This window comes from Orcinus orca, chromosome 8 (genome assembly GCF_937001465.1).
Source record: "Orcinus orca chromosome 8, mOrcOrc1.1, whole genome shotgun sequence".
Lineage (NCBI taxonomy): Eukaryota > Metazoa > Chordata > Mammalia > Artiodactyla > Delphinidae > Orcinus > Orcinus orca.
The window spans coordinates 62,811,133-62,829,837 of NC_064566.1; the positions used below are offsets into that span (position 1 = coordinate 62,811,133).

The following is an 18,705-nucleotide window of genomic DNA, read 5'->3' on the forward strand; positions in this document are numbered from 1 at the left end:
GGTGTTACTTCTAAAAAGAAATGTACAAATGGGAATAAGGATAATGTGGTTATATCTTCCAGATCTGAAAACTGAAGACAACGTGATCATGTAAAGAACAAACCAGATCTTGCCTCCTTGAGTTTCATACCAAGAGATCAAACGCAGCTATCCTGTAACCCTCTTGGATATGCAGTTCTTAAAAACAAATTCACTGTAGAGCAATCCATTCAATTTCATTCAATTGAATTGAATTGAGCAATCCATTCAATTGAATCCATTCAATTAATTGGTATTTATACCAATTAATCTTCACACTGGCCTTATAAATCAAAACTAGACCCATTTCCCCACAACATCTCATCTGAAATAAAGCTAGTAACTGCAATTAGTGAGATGTTTTGTTTTCTACTCACCTAATATAAATGCTACACATTTCCAAAATCTTGCCCCTCCCTCCCCAAAAATGCTACCTGAAGACAAACTTAGCAGTTAAAAAAGATACCAACACATATTAAAACAAGTTTCCTAGGTATAATTCATATTGTATACAACTAAAGATTATTCTAAATGATATCAATAAGTTACTTACTTAAAGTTAAAAAAGGTAAAAAGACTGCCAAAAAGAAAGACAGCTCACACTGTATTTGACAAGTTAACTCAAAACTAACTACACATACATGTACCTGCAAGTAAAACTTTTTTTTTTTTTTTTTTGGCTGCACTGAACGGCTTGTGGGATTTTAGCTCCCTGACTGAATCCGGGCCCTCACCAGTGAGAGCGTGGAGTCCTAAACCTGGACCGCCAGGGAATTCCCTCATCTTCTCTTAGTGGTGGCCCTAAGAACACAAAAGGTTGCAGGCCAAAAAAGAGTAGGCAGCTATACTTGGAAAAACGGATGCAGTGTTGGTCTATTACAAGTTCCAGCCTTAATAAGTAGACATATGCAACCCCCATCCACAATAAATATCCATAGTATACATATAATTCAAGAAACAGTCTCCCCAACAAATAAATAATCTTTGAAACAAAAATAATGCTTAATTTCTATGGTTCTATGAAATAAAATAAGTGATAAAAATAAGGTATAAGGCTTTAATTCACAAATTCATCACTTAACCAAATAATTTTAAATTACTGTGCAAATGAACACAAGGGGATGGATTAGTGATGCTCCATTATATACAGTCAACTGATCTCCCATTATAACCAACAGCCAACAAAAGCAAGATAATCACCAGTGTACATCATTTAGTCTGTGGCAGTAGTTAAGGGACCACCACCATCACCGCTCTTCAGGTATCAAATTCATAATCCTAGCATGAACACTATGAACTTATCAGGTGAACCAACTAGCTAAAGACCAAGATCATATCTGAATATTTGCAATAAAGATTCTGTCCAGGAAATTCACATTTAAAAAATAAAACAAAAAACTGTTGACTAAATAGTTCATTAACCAGCCCAGTATATTAAGTCCATTATCTTCATCAAAGATTTATTAAATATTTACTAAGATATAATTATGCACCAGGCATTCATTATATTCTGGGTATTGGGGATACCGAGACAAAACAGTCCCTGTTTTCAGGAGAAATAAACAGGCTCAAGATGCTCTGAGTTAAAAAAAAAAAAAAAGAAAGAAAAAGACGACGACGAAAAAGAAAACAGAAAAAAGAAAGCCTCTGCAGAGGGATAGAGGAGCAATTTGATTACAACTGCTACTGAAGGCTTGACAGATATGGCTCATCTGACCAACCAGGGAAGGGGGAAGAGGGGAGAAGGGTCCTGTTCTCCCTCACCAAATAAGGGCATCCAACTCAAACATAAGTGCCCCAAGGGGGCAAACATGAAAGGAAGATAAACATCCTGTGGTCAACCTGGCTGACTTAAGTGAAAAATTCAGAAAAGAAAGCATTTGAAACATGGTTGGAAAGGCTAATAGGAAGTATTTTATTATCAAGTATGTTAATATTTTACATAATTCACATATTTTTAATAAGATAGAAGAAAATTCACATTTTTGTTGGCCATTTTCTCCTAAAACAAAGTCACAGAAAACAATGCTACCCCTCCCTCCCAATGACAGTAAAATATTTAAGTTAAAATTGTTTTTCATGGAAAGATGATATATTGGTAGGTGAGCTACTCTAATTAATGGAGAATGAAGCAAAAGCTCATAAAGAAACCATCCTTAATCTTAGTTTCCAAAGCACCAAGCCAAGAACAAAAAAGCTAAAGGGGCACAAATATAGCATCACAGAACAACAGAGCAGGGAGGCAATTTAGAAAATAAGCAATTTAAGTGAGTAAGGGATTTTCCTAAGGTCATATGGAGCTGGGGCCAGCACACCACATTCCAGTTCAGGCTTATTCCTCTAAAAGCATAAGAAGCGTAAGAAGTTGCTGTTTCCAAATGTAATCTTACATATTTACAGAAATTATATTTCTCAAAGAAAGGCTTTCTCCTAACTATATCCCATTCCCTAAAAGTTCTCTGTGAGCTAAGAGATTCCCCAGATTGCCTGACTTCCACTCAAGGTTCTTCATTGCCATTTAAGTGCTAAATTTATTCTCTATTTCCTTTTATTAATAATGTTTCCTTTATGTATCTGTATAATAGAGCTAATAAGACTACATATTCAATAGGTTTTTTTATGAAGATTAACTGTGTTCATGCATGTCAAGTGCTTAAGACAGAAAGGATTCTTTAAATCTGAGCTATTATCCCCACCATGCAGGTTGTGTCCTTAAAAAAAAACTGATCTGATCAGATTTTGTGCAACACTGAAGACTGAGTTTCCTTAAACTTTAATAAAATCTCTATCTTCAGATCAAAATTAGGAATATATTATTACTGTTTAGAAGACTTCTTCAATAATTCATTCCTGTGCAATCTATATACTCAGAAATCCCCAAAGCCTTAGATATTGCCACTATTAATACAGTCTATAACCAAGTTAATATGAGATATAAAATCTCATTCTCAGCTTCAAGATCAGCAAAACTTCTTGCCTTCCCTATTTTAACACTGGCAGCAGAAAACATAGTGCAACTTTGAAAATCAGCTCTAACTATGGTTCAACTTTACCTACAGCAGCCAAAAGCTACCAGGAGATGAGATATATCTAAAGGTCATATGATTAAAATCCATACTCCCTCCACAATCTCACCTCAGACAATTGCTCCAACTATCTCTCTCCTTACGCCTAACCTGTCCTTCCTCTGGCCTCAAAGCACCCCATTTACCATCTCAAGTTAAACAGATTGCTTTGTTCCCCAAGCACAGTTCCAGCTTTCCTACCTACAAATGTTTGCTCAATGCTCTTTCCTCCAGCTGAAATGCCTATTGCTCCTCCCTAATTATCATTTAAGGTCCATTTCTCCCCCTCATCGAAAGCAGTTATCTCTCTCTCTCCTCTAATTTTCAATGACGTCTGATCTGAGCTTATCTCACACTGCCTGGTAATACAACTATCTGTATATGTCATCTTCCTTACTAGACTGAGGACATGATCAGCAATTTCAGTTTTAGATTTCTCAATAATCTCAACATGGTAACTTGTTTATATAATAGACACTCAATATGCAATTGCTAATGAGTATATTAATTTCCACTAGACTAATAAAGTCTTGTTTGGTAGAAATCAGGCTTTAAAAACCTAAAGAAACTAATAATTAATGTATCCTTTGTAAATAAATTGATATCAATTGTTAAACCACATAAATCAAACATGCCCCCAAGAATCTTATCAAACTTTTCCTCTTCACGCTGACCATCGTCAGATGATAAGATAGTTTGTGTTTAAGTTCATTCATAAATTTGGAACTCAAAAACACTTCACTTGCATCCAAGCCCACAAAAGCCATGAGATCAGTGTACCTGATTTTATTTACTCAGTGAGCCAAACCACCATGTATAACAACATTCAGAAGTACAACTTCAGGTGCCAAAGCTCATCTAGCCCCCTGCACAAAAAGCAACAGGATTGTAGATTCCTATCTTCCTTCCCTTTCAATAACTCTGCCACAAATTACCAGGAAAAAGGAAAGCAGTTCCTCCAGTTCCATAACACTGGCATCTAAAGCTAGGAAAGCAGCTAATAAATGGGAGGAAAGGGGATCCTAAAATCAGGATCTGGGGAGGAGAGACCAGAGTCTATCAAGATAACTCCTGTCCTTACAAGACATTTAAGGGCTCTCTCTCCAACCTCATCTCCCTCTTACTCTCATTAACACTTTACATTCCACCATACAGCACTACTTAAAGTTTTCCCCAAACACATCAAAATGCTTTCTTGCCTCTGTGTCCCTAAATGTGCTAATCTATTTAGGAGGAATCCCTTTGTCCATCTGGCAAATCACTGTTCATTCTTAAAATTCTTGTTACCTCCTCTACAAAGCTGTCATTAACTCCTTCAAAATTACTCCAGCCCCTACTTTGATACTTTATGTAAATAATATTACGCATTTATCTCAATTATTACAATTATTTGTTTACACATTTTCAACATCAGATCTCATGTTCCTTTTAGAGTAACGATTAAGTGCCATTCATTTTTACATTACTTTCTAGGCCTTGATCACTTTTCCTCAGCACCCCATTTAATGCTTCTAACCAGGGGTTTTGCCAGCACTGTTCAATTCAACAGAACTCAATCTCAGAACTTTCACCCCATATTCTTGCTCATAGAACAAGTAAAAGATTTTAATACAGTTTCCTAGATAATTTTACTAAAATAACATGAAATTTTAAAAAAAGATTTGCTCTTATAATTCTCTTTTTTCCACTCAGGTCTTCTCCAAGAAATATAAAGTCACACAAAATAAACTCTTGAGTCTGTAGGTACACAAATGAATTAAGATTTATCTACATTACACATTCAAAAAAAATTAATTTGGATTTCCATAAGCAATTCACCACAGAGCCCTAAGACTAGGACAAAAAGGGCATAGGTGAAGTAGGTAGTAGAAAGAAGCCAATCAAGGTCAACATCCAGTTCATTATAGCCTATTAAAGACATATACTTCATTTCTATCTTACTTTACAAGTTTTGCCAATATCTTATAACAAAAAACACAAGCATTTAGCAAATAAGGCCTATAGCATTCTGCTATCAGGTGTGAACTATCACAGGTAACACAAAGTCTAAAATCAAAGACTGCCTGGAATTCACTTACAACAACCATACATTAGCAAATAATACTCATAATAACAGGGGAAAAAAGAAAACAAAAACAGAAGAAACATTTGAAATCAAATATACCAATATTAAGTAGGTCCTGGAATAAATAATATTTTAAGTGTGTCAAACTACCCTAATTTTATATAATCTAACTCTGGAAATTTACTTCTTAACTTCCATAATTCCTCACATTTTCAACCAATAAAGAATAAAAATTTACTTCATCATGGAAACAGAAAGAAGTTTAAACAAACAACTACTACTTATAGCAAAGGCATTAGCCCTACAGTAATCTTTCTCTTCCTTTATGGAAAAAATCCTAAAACGTTCTTTGATAACACATTAGAAACCCCTCATGGAAATTTCATCCCTTCTTCATTCTTTCAGCATCTTTTTATTACATACTTGCTATATGCTCTATTTAGCACAGTAAAGAGGACACACAAGGGTTTTCTGTAAACACTTATAATTATAGAAGCTATACGTACCCCAATGTCCACTGCAGCACTACTTACAATAGCCAGGACATGGAAACAACCTAAATGTCCAACAACAGATGAATGGATAAAGAAGATGTGGTACATATATACAATGGAATATTACTCAGCCATAAAAAGAAATGAAACTGGGTCATTTGTAGAGATGTAGATGGACCTAGAGTCTGTCATACAGAGTGCAGTAAGCCAGAAGGAGAAAAACAAATATCGTATATTAATGTATATATGTGGAATCTAGAAAAATGGTACAGATGAACCTATTTGTAGGGCAGGAATAGAGATGCAGACATAGAGAACAGACATGTGGACACAGGGTTGGAAGTGGAGGGTGGGATGAATTGGGAGATTAGGTTTGACATAAATACATTACCAAGTGTAAAATAGATAGCTAGTGGGAACCTGCTGTAGAGCACAGCGAGCTCAGCTCCATGCTCTGTTAACGACCTAGATGGGTGGGATGGTGGGGTGGGAGGGAGGTCCAAGAGGGGGGATATAGGTATACATATAGCTGATTCACTTCATTGTACAGCAAAAACTAATACAACATTGTAAAGCAATTTTACTCCAATAAGAAAAAGAAGTAGTACAAGTCATTATGGAGAAGTACAAGATACTATGGAAACATACACACCATTCTGTATAGACAAAAATTACTGCTTATGGACACTCATGCAACTATGTATTATCTCTTCATACATTTAAACTATCCCAAGAACCTAAAAAAAAAAAAAAAAGGTTGTTGGATTAGATTAATTAGTCCATTCAGTTGAAAAATGTTTGACTTGAATTTTCCATAGTCAATGAACTATTACCAGTACTGGAGAATGCCATCAAGGAAAATTTTTTCTCCCTCACTAATCTCTATTTCCACATTACACAGAGGTAGCAGAGTTGTACCCCATGTAAACCTCAAAAGAAGGGGAAAAACTCAAATATCCTTCATTTTCCTTAACGTCATCTTGTGTCCACACACCATATATAAAAATTAACTCAAAGCTGATCAAACCTAAAAGAGCTAAAACGCTTAGGAGTAGGTAAGGTGTAAATCTGCGTAACCTTGGATTAGCCAATGGTTACTTAAGATATTATACCAAAAGCACAAATATTCAAAGAAAATATAGACAAACTGAACTTCAAAATTAAAAACTTTTGTGCATCAAAGGACACTATCATTTATTTAAAAAATTATGAATCACTATGTTGTATACGTGGAACTAATATAATATTGTAAATCAACTATACTTTGCTTTTTAAAAGGGCAGGGGGAACACTATCAAAAAAGTGGAAAGACAAGACACAGGATGGGAAAAATATTTTCAAGTCATATAAGGATCTAGTATCCAGAATATGTAAAGAACTCTTCTAGCATTCCAAATAATAAAGAACCAAATTTAAAATGGGCAAAGGATCTGAATAGACATTTTTTCAAAGATATACAAAGGGTCAATAAGCTCAACATCATTAACAAGATGTTTAACATCATTAGTCATTAGGGAAATGCAAACCAAAATCATGATATATACTATATATATATATTTAACTAGGATGACTACGATGAAAAAAAATTTTTAAATACCCTGAAAATAACAAGTGTTAGCAAAAATACGGAGAAACTGAAACCTTTATACATTGTTGTTGGGAATGTAAAATGGTGCAGCTGCTGTGGAAAACAGTCTAGTAATTCCTCAAAAAGTTAACATATAACCACCATATGACCCAGAAATTCTTCTCCTTTGTACATACCCAAGAGAACTGAAAACACATGTTAACACAAACACTTCTATACAGATGTTCATAGCAATACTATTCTTCCTGGATTTAAAAGGATAAACAACCCAAGTGTCCATCAATGGATGAATGAGCAAAATGTGGTATATCCATACAAGGGAATATTATTAGGTTATAAAAAGAATGAAGTGTTGTTACATGCTACAACATAAATAAACCTTGAAAACATTACGCTAAGTGAAAGAAGCCAGACATGAAAGGTCATGTATTGTATGATTCTACTCATATGAAATGTCCAGAATAGGAAAATCCATAGACAGAAAGTAGATTACTGGTTGCCAGGGAATGAGGGTGGAGAGATGGGGGGAGTGATTGCTAACAGATAGGTGGTTTCTTTTGGGGGTGGGGGGAAACGTTCTGTTATTAGATACTGGAGATGGTTGCACACAACACTGTGAATATATTTTGTTATGTGAACTACATCTCAATTTAAAAATTGCATTAAAAAAATCACTTTGCCTCACAATCCCCCTTTTCACATTAGCTTTGGATTAAATGACAATATCTCAAATCAGTCAATACCATGCATGATAATAAATTTCTGCAAACAACTGTTTCTAATACACCAAAAAGGTCTGCAAATCCTCTCTGGTGTGAATACCACCCTATTTACTTTTTGGTATATACTTGAATTACGATAAGATTTTTGCATATTAGATGTATTTAAAATGTTACATTTGTATTTCTCAAGCTTCCACAGGATAACTAACTCTATTACCAGCACATAAAAATTTTAACATACATACACACACACACACCATGACCCTTGTTCTCAGAGCTTATAAATCACATGAGGAGATCTATAATCAGCAGAAACATGTACATTAAAATACAGCAACTGAGTATACCCTATGAAGTCACTTGTAAAGTATACCTGCAATCTTTAGTGAGGGAAGAAGTTTGCAAAGCATATCTAGCTTCCTCAACCACTACTTGAAAGAAATGTCCCTTGAGTAAAATCAGGGCCCCTAGCAAGCTTTCAAGTACTAAGTTTATGACTATAAATACCAGCACCGTTTCAGAAATCACTGCTGGAATTCCAAGCATTCAGAGAAGACTTGCAGCAACTCCTACCAGCCCCTGGAATGAACTGATGATCTGGATTTAGTGGTCTTACTATCATGGCCATCACTACTTAGCACTCCAACCTTTGCTTACCCTACAAGGCTTCGTTCTAAAACGGTCATTTGTTTTCTTTTGCATCTTGACGTTACCTACTACGTGTACTTTAGGCCATCACTACTACTACTCCAACCTTTGCTTCATACCTCACAAGGCTTAATTCTAAAAGTCATTTCTTTTCTTTTGCATTTTGACATTATCTATTAAGTGTACTTTATCCTAAAGTGAGGCTGCCACACAGTTATATACTGGAGGCACCCTGCACATAGATTATAATGTGATCAGCACCTCCTAGAGCTGTACAAGGAAGCAGCTCTGATAAACATTTCAAATCTAATTCTGGTACCCTGTTTAATTCTTAAAATTAATTTCTACTTTTAAGACCATATCCTCAAAAACCATGCATTTGAATATAGTTTTCAAACTGAGTAGCTGTAACCAAGAAACTTTTTTTCTTTGCTGTAACAATACTTTGGAAAAACCACATAATACCTAAACAAAACTAAACCTCAATGCCTCATAGGTGCCATAGCAATTTGTTATAATCTTTTTTATCAATGCTACTGAATGACTTCATATATAATTTTGTAATCAGGTGATTACCATTCACTGCAACTAAGATAATGCCCACAAAAACATTATTAAAATATCTACTGGAATAGATCTCTACGGTGTGTCCACCATACATTGTTCATGAAATAGCCTGAGCTGTGACGGGAGATTATGTGTAATCATTCAGTACTTACTGGGCACCCAAAGGGCCACTGATTAGTTACTTTGAGAAGAGACATAGAACAGTACAAAAAAGAACAGTTCCTATTCACAGAGAAAACACACATGAACCCAATATATACATAAAAGCATAATACTGAGTACAGTTTAATAAAAAAATATATATATATATGTAAACTTTAAATGGTGATAATAATGTTGGACTGACAGAACCAGGGGGAGTTATTCAGTAACGTCTTTAGGAAAGTGGTTACTTTAAAGGTGAATGTTAACAAAAGCAAGTTAGTTTAAAGAAGGTTTAAAAGGAAGGATGCATCTGTACTGACAGAGAGGGGAAGATATTTTGTGTCCAAGGAATGGGATTTGCAAAGGCTGGCTAATAGTTTGAGGGTCAAGAATTTATTTTGGTTCAACTGGTACCTAACGTGCTTGACTTAAAAGAAATAGCTTAGATATATTTAAAACAAAACAAGTGAGGAAAAATAGATCAAGAGTCTCAATTTCATGCCCCGGTCCGGGAAGATCCCACGTGCCGCGGAGCGGCCGGGCCCGTGAGCCATGGCCGCTGAGCCTGTGTGTCCGGAGCCTGTGCTCCGCAACGGGAGAGGACACATGGTGAGAGGCCCGCGTACTGCAAAAAAAAAAAAAAAAAAAAAGAGTCTCAATTAATGATGGACTCTATCAAGGCCTTTTAGGAAAACTTACATTATTACTGTTAGAGACTCTTTTTGCCCCCCAGAAGTCTCCTTTCCAAGTCACACAGCACATTCTTTCCAATCTACTCAACCGCATGACATAATCAAAAGATCACGTCACATCTCTTGCTCAGTCCTACAATGATTGGACCACTGTTACCCATCAAATCAAAATTACTCTGAGAATTTAAAGGACCACTTACATCTAGTTTCTCTCTAAGTATTCTTTTCTCCCCTCTTCTAAACACCATTCCTTAGAGTTGCATTTTTTAGTCTCAGAACCTTTACAATCTTAAAAATTGAAGACCCCAAAGAGCTTTTGCTTATGTGGTTTTTCTCTATTGGTATTTACTGTGTTAGAAATTAAAACTGAGAAATTTTTAAATATTAATTCATTTTAAAATAATAAAATTCATCATATGTTAGCATTATTCATAAAAAATAACTATTTTCCAAAACCAAAATTTAGAACAGTGGCATTGTTTCACATTTTTTTCCAAAACTCTTTACTATCTGGCTTAATAGAAAACAGTTAGATTTTCATATCTGCTACTACATTCAATTTGTTGCAGTACCACATAGCCTCTGGAAAACTCCACTGTACAATAGTGGAAGAATGAAAATGGAAAAGGAAAATAATGTCTCAGCATATGAATATAATTTCGATTTCACAAATACGCTGAAGGGGTCTTGGGGACTCCCAGGAATCCCTGGACCACACTTTAAGAAACAGCCATGAATAGATAAACATGGTCTATTCATTCTCTAGAATAGAAAATCATTACATAAAAAGTTACACTAAAGTGAAAGCCAGACCTGATGCTAGACTACCTGGGTTCAAATCCCAGTTCTCTTCTTCCTGGCAATGTGACCTTGGGCAAATTACTAAACTCAGTGCCTTAGTTTCCTCTTCAGTAAAATGGTGATAATAATAAAATCTCTTGGACTTCGCTGGTGGCACAGTGGTTAAGAATCCGCCTGCCAATGTAGGGGACACAGGTTCGAGTCCTGGTCCAGGAAGATTCCACATGCTGCGGAGCAACTACTACCGAGCCTGTGCTCTAGAGCTCGTGAGCCGCAGCCCGCACACCTAGAGCCCATGCTCTGCAACAAGAGAAGCCACTGCAATGAGAAGCCCACGTACTGCAACAGAGAGTAGCCCCCACTCGCTGCAACTAGAGAAAGTCTGCGCGCAGCAACGAAGATCCAACGCAGCCAAAAATAAATAAATAACTTTAAAAATAATAATAATAACATCTCTCACAAAGTTGTTGAAAGGAATAAACAAGTTTATAAATGCAAAGTGTTCAGTAATGTGAGTGCCCAGCACAAAGTAAGCATAAACATTTGTTAAATAAATATAAACACAACCTAGGCATAAACACAAAAAACATGTCTAGCTGTGAGTATTGCCACTATATTCTAATGTAACTTGAGAAATCCTTAATATTCTGATAACCCGGCAAATTACAATTCTGAACATAATTTTTAATACAAAGGTTTAAGTTCATTAAAATTCCCTTTTAAAGGAATATCATTAGTAAATTGTAACTGCCTACAAACAATTCTCCATGAAAAGAACCATATACACAGTGAATACACAAAATTCTGAAAGATCAAATCCAAAAATTTCAATTCTCTAGAGAAATATATAAAGCCATTTAACTGGGAACATACTGAGACAGAACACAAAGTAACGGAAATGCCACTTCAGCCACCAAAAGAACAGGAAAAGCAAATATTAAGCCTTTACTTTGAAAATCTAACCCTACTTCTTCTTGGTAGGGCGCTAACCTCTTGCCAAGAAGTCTTTAAGTTTATTTTACTTGCTTCTTTGACTTTAAGGGCAAAATCACAGAACTAAGCACTTTGAAACTGAAGAAAACAGAAAAGACTTTCTATGTATTAGGGTGAACTTTCACATTAAATATTCTAAATGATAATCAGAGTCAAAATAAAGTATTTTATTCAAATTAAAGCAATTCTGATGACTAATTAAAATCAATTATTTTAAACAAATTGGTGAACTTTCACATTATTTAAATTAAACCAATTCTGATTAGTTAAAATAAATTAAACAATGTATTTTTAAAACATCTGGGGGGGGCTTCCCTGGTGGCGCAGTGGTTGAAAGTCTGCCTGCTAACAGGGGACACGGGTTCGAGCCCTGGTCTGGGAGGATCCCACATGCCGCGGAGCAACTGGGCCCGTGAGCCACAAGTACTGAGCCTGCGCGTCTGGAGCCTGTGCTCTGCAACAAGAGAGGCCACAACAGTGAGAGGCCCGCGCACCGCAATGAAGAGTAGCCCCCGCTTGCCACAACTAGAGAAAGCCCTTGCACAGAAATGAAGACCCAACACAGCCAAAAATAAAAATAAATAAATTAAAAAAAAAAATCTAGGTAATTCCCTGACGGTCCAATGGTTAGGACTCCACGCTTCCACTAAAGGAGGCACGGGTTCAATCCCTGATCAGGAAACTAAGATCCCTCAAGCTGTGCGGCACGGCCAAAAAAAAAAAAAACAGGGACTTCCCTGGTGGTGCAGTGGTTAAGAATCCACCTGCCAATGCAGGGAACACGGGTTCGAGCCCTGGTCCGGGAAGATCCCACATGCCGCAGAGCAGCTGGGCCCATGTGCCACAACTACTGAGCCTGTGCTCTAGAGCCCGCAAGCCACAACTACTGAGCCCAGGTACTGCAACTACTGAATCCCGCATGCCTAGAGCCCATGTTCCTCAACAAGACAAGCCAGCACAACGAGAAGCCCACACACCGCAACGAAGAGCAGCCCCCACTCACTGCAACTAGAGAAAAGCCCTCACACAGCAATGAAGACCCAACACAGACAAAAATAAATAATAAATAAATATTTTTTAAATTTAAAAAGTAAAGTGGAAGAGCTTAAAAAAGTTAAAAAAATAAAACATCTAATTAAATATCATACAAGTGCTTTACAACTCAAATGAGAGGGAAAAAAGCATGTCACTTCATAATGATGCTTCACTTCTTTTCCATTGAAATTAAATTCTAAGACATCTTTAAAAATTATTCAGATATATAAAATATATAAACAAAAAAAGCACTGCTACAAGGATAAAAAATAGATGAATAAAGTCTAAACAGTATTTCTTAAAGTAACAAGTCCACCAGTGAAGCCTAATTACTTTACAAAGAAATTTTAGAATTAATTTGCTAGTTACAAATAAGGCAGCTACCGAAATGGCTACAGGTAAAATTCTCTTCAGGTTGCTCTTTTAAAATACATACTATTCAGAAACATAACTAAATATGTCAAGGAGGAAAAACTTATATTTGTGGAGTTCTACTATACATCTCCTACAATTGACATAAGTAGTCAAATCTTGCTATTACCACTTTGATGACTCAATTAACATTTTTTTTGTATTTCAGAACTATTAAAGTAGTAAGGGACAGAATAGGTCAAATAATGAAAATGAAAATATAAATCATACGATTAATTCTTATGGGAAAGAACAGTAAGCCCAAACATAACTATGAAATAATTGTCCATTTGGAAAGCCCCAGTTACCTTATTTCTAAACGAGCGCCATCTAGGGGCAGATCTTCTACTTACTATCTTCCTCACAGGTACCTTCTTTCAAATCAGATCCCAGTTACCAGATATATTCTTGACAATACGCAAACTAAGGACCCATTGGATATCATTAACTAAGACATTAAAAATCAATAATTTGCTTAGAAAGATAATTATTTTGGGTGCATGTCAATATTTTATATGTATTTTCAATGGTTATACAAACCACTTACCCAAATACAAATTCCACCCTCTACATATTCAAAACATTCACAAATTCTTACTTAAAAAAAAATATATGTTTCCACAATTAAAATTAGGCAGAGTCTAGAGCCATTACACAACACACAAATACCCACACTGTATCTACTTTAGAGGTATGCTTATAACGGATACTTAATAAGAACATGATCTTGATTTTGTTATACAGAATGTAAGGCAGATGGTGGCTGGAATGAAGTGTCCCTTGAAATTAACTGTAAAAAATATGGATATAAAAGTGAAAACATTAGAGCTATTAACATAATATTTCATCTCAGTGAAACATGCCCCAACATAAATGTCCAAGGAAAGTAAACAAGTATAGAAAAAAGTGTTCTTGTCAAAAAAACAAGAGTAAAGGTTGTGAAATCAGGTAAGAATGTTTTTACTTCAAGAATTTATAAATTTTAAAACTCTTTTCTGGGCTTCCCTGGTGGCACAGTGGTTCAGAGTCCGCCTGCCGACGCAGGTTCGAGCCCCGGTCTGGGAGGATCCCGCATGCCGCGGAGCAGCTGGGCCCGTGAGCCATGGCCGCTGAGCCTGTGCGTCCGGAGCCTGTGCTCTGCAATGGGAGAGGCCGCAACAGTGAGAGGCCTGCGTACCGCAAAAAAACCCACAAAAAAACAAAAAACAAACAAACAAACAAAACCTCTGTTCTGTCTGTACTTCAACCAATAATGTTTTAAGTATTCTACACCTCTTTAAATTTAGTTACAGATGATCTTCTATGCATATGACTTGCCTCTCCCATAGCTATGAGAAAGGATTAAATTAGATAATGGTTAATAAGTGCCTGGCAAACTGAAGTCCTTCAAATACAAGGCTGCTATTCTTCTATCTTGATTATGGCCATTAGAGGCCTGAAATTAAATGCAAACCATGTTTAGTTTTAAAAATATGCTTCAGGTTTGACAACTCTTTTCATATTAGGGACACTACTTAACATTATTATCTACTGACCCCTATAAGCAAAGCAAAAGCTCTTTCTTAAACAAGTATATACAATGTAGTATGAATTAAGCCATAATTCATGGATTACAATCATCATTTCCTAATATAGACAGATTTTGGCGAAGTACACAGAAACCACCTCCACACTCTAAAGGCTTATAGGAAAAAGCAGTCTTAAGCATATTTTTGTTAAATACTAATATTTAAAAAATAAAATCATTTTCATTAGGGTCAACTAATTAGGCAACAGTTTCTCAGTATATTAAAAGGCACAAGAGAACTAAGCCTTCACTAGAAAGAAAAATTCCTAAAAGAGGAAAAATTGTATCTACATTAAAGACTTAAAAGTCCATGATGTCAAAACCCAGAACTGTTTGTGAAAGCCTTTTCAATTTCCTCAAAGTATGTTAAAGTGTGTGGGGGAAGAAGGTGTTTACAAAAACCACTCATTGATCAGACTTAAATTTATTCCATTAGTGGAACTGGTTATAAGGGTGTTTTAAACAACAATATAAAGAAAATATTATTTTTAAAAAATTGTATTTTAAAAATAGTATTTTAAAAACCTCATAGAGTTAAGTGGCTCCTTATTCATACAGATTTTTTTAAAAAATCAAACATTACCAGGAATATTCAGGTTCTAAAGTGGGAATTTATAAACACAGCAGTGGTAGAGAAAAAGACTACAAATGTGAGATTATCCATATACCAAACTTAATCCCAGTTCTTATCTGCAGCAGCTTCCATTACAAGAGAAAAGGCTAACATTCATAAAACCACAAGCAAGTCTCACTCTCCTAAATTTACCTAGCCTATTTTCTGACCTTTTCCACAATGTGTTAGAACTGCAACATTTGAAATAAGACAAGAACCTTTAAAAAGACTTTTAAAAGTGGTATCTATTCGTGTTATAATTTATCATTTTGAAGGGAGAGATGAGGATAACAGTTCACAAAGTCACAAGTAGTTTCTTCAACGCCAAAAACAAACAAACAACAAAACCAACCTAACAAAAGAATTAACAGTGTTAGGGCAAACCATAGATTGGGTAGAGCAAGCCAAGTAGTCATTTGAAGAGAAGTAAACAGTAGAAATGTCTACTCCAAATATCAGACAATCAAAAGAGGTACTTAACAGCTTCATAATGTATTTAAAAGAATTTTCCATTTATAAATATGTCACCATTTAAATATATTCTGAATTCTTTAAAACAGTCAAGGATTGATAGTTAACAAGCAGCCTCCATGAACCGCACGTCAAAAGAAGAACCAAGCAATAATGATGCCTTTTTAAACTTTTCCACAAGGAAGGAATAAGTCACAGTGAATAATGGGTTTGTCTGTAGCAGTAACTTGTTCTAACAGTACTTCATGAGCAAAGTATCTTGGAAGAATTCACATTTTGTACATTTTTTTAAAAAGCGCAAACCTTACGGCCAAAGTCCAAACGAGAACTCAAAACAGGACTCCCGTCAGTGAATTCCCTTTCAGGACATGCTCACTCTTGCTTCATACAGTAAAGCAAAGTAACTTTCACGTAGGATGAAGTCAGTCAGGCTTATGTGTCCAGTAGCCATTTAAAAAAGGAACTTATCTATTACAATGCCTTTTTCACTATGTTTCCCTGAAAAGTTTCAGGTCAAAGCTCCATTGAGTCAAAGCTTGAGTAATCCACTGATCTTTGTACCTTGAGGTAAAGGAGTGGAATAAAAAAGGAGGATATTACAGGTGGCTTCCAGGTTTGGAAAAAGTTGGGAGGAGTTAGCTCTAGTAATTGTAGCTAAGTTAGTGAATGGTGTAATATCATGCGTGTAAGAAAAACTAGTTCCTCAAAAGATAACCAGCATAAATTAAAACGGAGTCCAAACTCAAGCATCACCAAATATCTTTTTACCAGTTTTTTAAAGGATGTATGTTATTTGTAGATTTGATTATTAATCTATTTTGAATTCCAATAGTCTACGCTTCACTCAAGCTTCAGAATTCAAACCGCCAGGCTTAACAGCTCTAGGAACTGATACCAAAATCAGCAAACCCTTTTCCATATCCCCATTAGAAAAAAGAAAAGGGGGGGGTGACTGACATTCACAAATTATCCCAGTCAAAAGCATGAAAATACAATGATTAAACCCCACCAGAGGTGATTAAAAATCCCGGCGTTCCACAAAGCTTTCCCCACACCAACAGAATCCCTTTACTTTCACGCCCACGAAGAAAGTAGTCAGGGGAAAAAAGTCGGATATTGAGTATGATATTTACAATGAGACGAAGGAACTTAAGTGAAGATACAGAGGCAAAGAAAGGTAACCCAAAGGGCGGGGTGAGGGGGGGAAGGTGGACGAGAAAACCGGGAAAGGAAGGGACAGAAGAGGCCAGTGGAGCAAAGGAAGTGAGAATCACTTCAAGGGAGGCGGCCCTCAGGGTTGCGGAGAAACAGGGATCCGGGCCCACGGAACCAGGCGTTTACGGAAACCCGAAGAAGGCTAGTGGGGAAACAATAGGGCGGTGAGGCCGGGAGCAAGCGGGGAGACGCTCAGGAGAGGGCGGCTAGGCAGCACGGGACAGATGGGAAGAAAGAGTAGAAGGCTGCAACAGACAGAGGCCGGGAGGTGAGAGGCTAGGTGGAGAGGCAAGTTGGCCGGCTGTAATGTGTATCGCGGAGCACCGGGCAGAGAAGCCAGGGTCCCCTAGGAACCTGGAGGGGAGTGGCTTGTCAGGGATTTTTAGACAGGGAACGGAAGCCGTGAAGGCAGGTGTGATGGAAGCAGAAAGAACACAGCTCGGATGAGCACAGGACCCGCCGCGCCAGAGAAGACGCAGGGAGGGAAGAGGCAGCTGAAGCGGGGAAGAAGAGAGATAGGGAGAAGGACGCGGGTCGCGGGGGCAGCGGTCGGCTTCACTCACAGTCCAGGTGCTTTTTCTTGGGCCCCATGATCTCGTGGGTCGTGGCCTTGCATACTGTCTTGGACACGGCGGAGCCGGTGACACTGTGTTGGGCGGCGGTGATTCGGTCCGTCAAGCTCTGGCCGGACATCTCTGCGGCTCCTCCGCCACCCCTCCCGCTCGGCAGCCGGCGGGGACTGGGACCCCCAAGCGCCGGAGGACCCCCACCCCCCCTACCCCCACCGGCTCCTTCTCCGCCTGCCGGCCTGGGGCGGGGCTCAGGGCCGCGCGCTGCCACCCAGCCCGGAAAGAACCGGCTCTTGTCACCCGCGGGGTCAGGCACGATATCGGGCACTCCCCTGCCCCCGCCTCAGCTCAGCCCACCCCCTCCCTGGTCAGCTGAAGCCGGGCAGGGCAAAAGGGACAGGCAGCTGCAGGAAAATGGCGGCGCCAGGCTCCTCCTCGGAGCTTTCCGGGCTGCCCCGGGTCACGTGACTCGGGCACCGCCCCTCCTTCTCCGTCTCCCGCCCCTTTTCCCTTCTCTTTCCTCTTCGACGCAGGCCCTCCCTCGCTCGGCGAGGGAAGAGCGGGGCGGCGCCCGCGCGTTACGTGATGGAACCCGCCCGGCGGGCGCAACAGGAGGCTCCCCCGCGGGGGCAGTGCGCGGCCCGCCGCGTCACGTGACGCTCCCTGCTAACAGGTCGCCCGAGGCTGGGCTCGCTGGGGTCACGGGGGGGGGAGGTGGGAGGCGGGGCGAGGGACGTATGGCTTCTCCCTTCTCCCCCCACAAGGGTGTCCTAGTGTCTGTGATTGAAACCAACGGCTCCCCACAGAGGAGGTGCAGCTACCTTCACAGCTACCCCTGAGCAAGGGGGTGTCAGAGCTGCTTGGGCTTTCCTAGCAGAATCAAGAATGTGTTTAGGGAGGCCCCCAAAACCATCCTCCTGGCTTTAATGAAAAGGAAAAGGCTTCCGTCGGCCCATTCTCGGAGGCTGTCAGCAGACCTCTCCCTACAGTGGGTATTGAAGCTCTCCCTGCTTACTTACCCCAGAAG

The 18,705-nt window shown here is 38.3% G+C and overlaps 1 protein-coding gene across 21 annotated transcripts in view; it reads right to left on the minus strand.

Moving 5' to 3' along the window:
* The window catches only part of PICALM (phosphatidylinositol binding clathrin assembly protein), a 109,039-nt gene extending 90,827 nt beyond the window's left edge, over positions 1–18,212 (minus strand). For 3 of the 21 annotated variants that reach the window (XM_033431891.2, XM_033431889.2, XM_004271860.3), the window contains exon 1: positions 17,673–18,196. In XM_033431891.2, coding sequence (XP_033287782.1) covers positions 17,673–17,802 — 130 coding nt within the window. In that variant the 5' untranslated portion in view covers positions 17,803–18,196. Of the gene's footprint in view, positions 1–17,672 lie in introns of all 21 variants that reach the window. The other 18 variants (XM_033431893.2, XM_033431892.2, XM_004271859.3 and 15 more) reach the window with 14 other exon arrangements.
* Between the last annotated feature and the right edge of the window lie 493 nt (positions 18,213–18,705).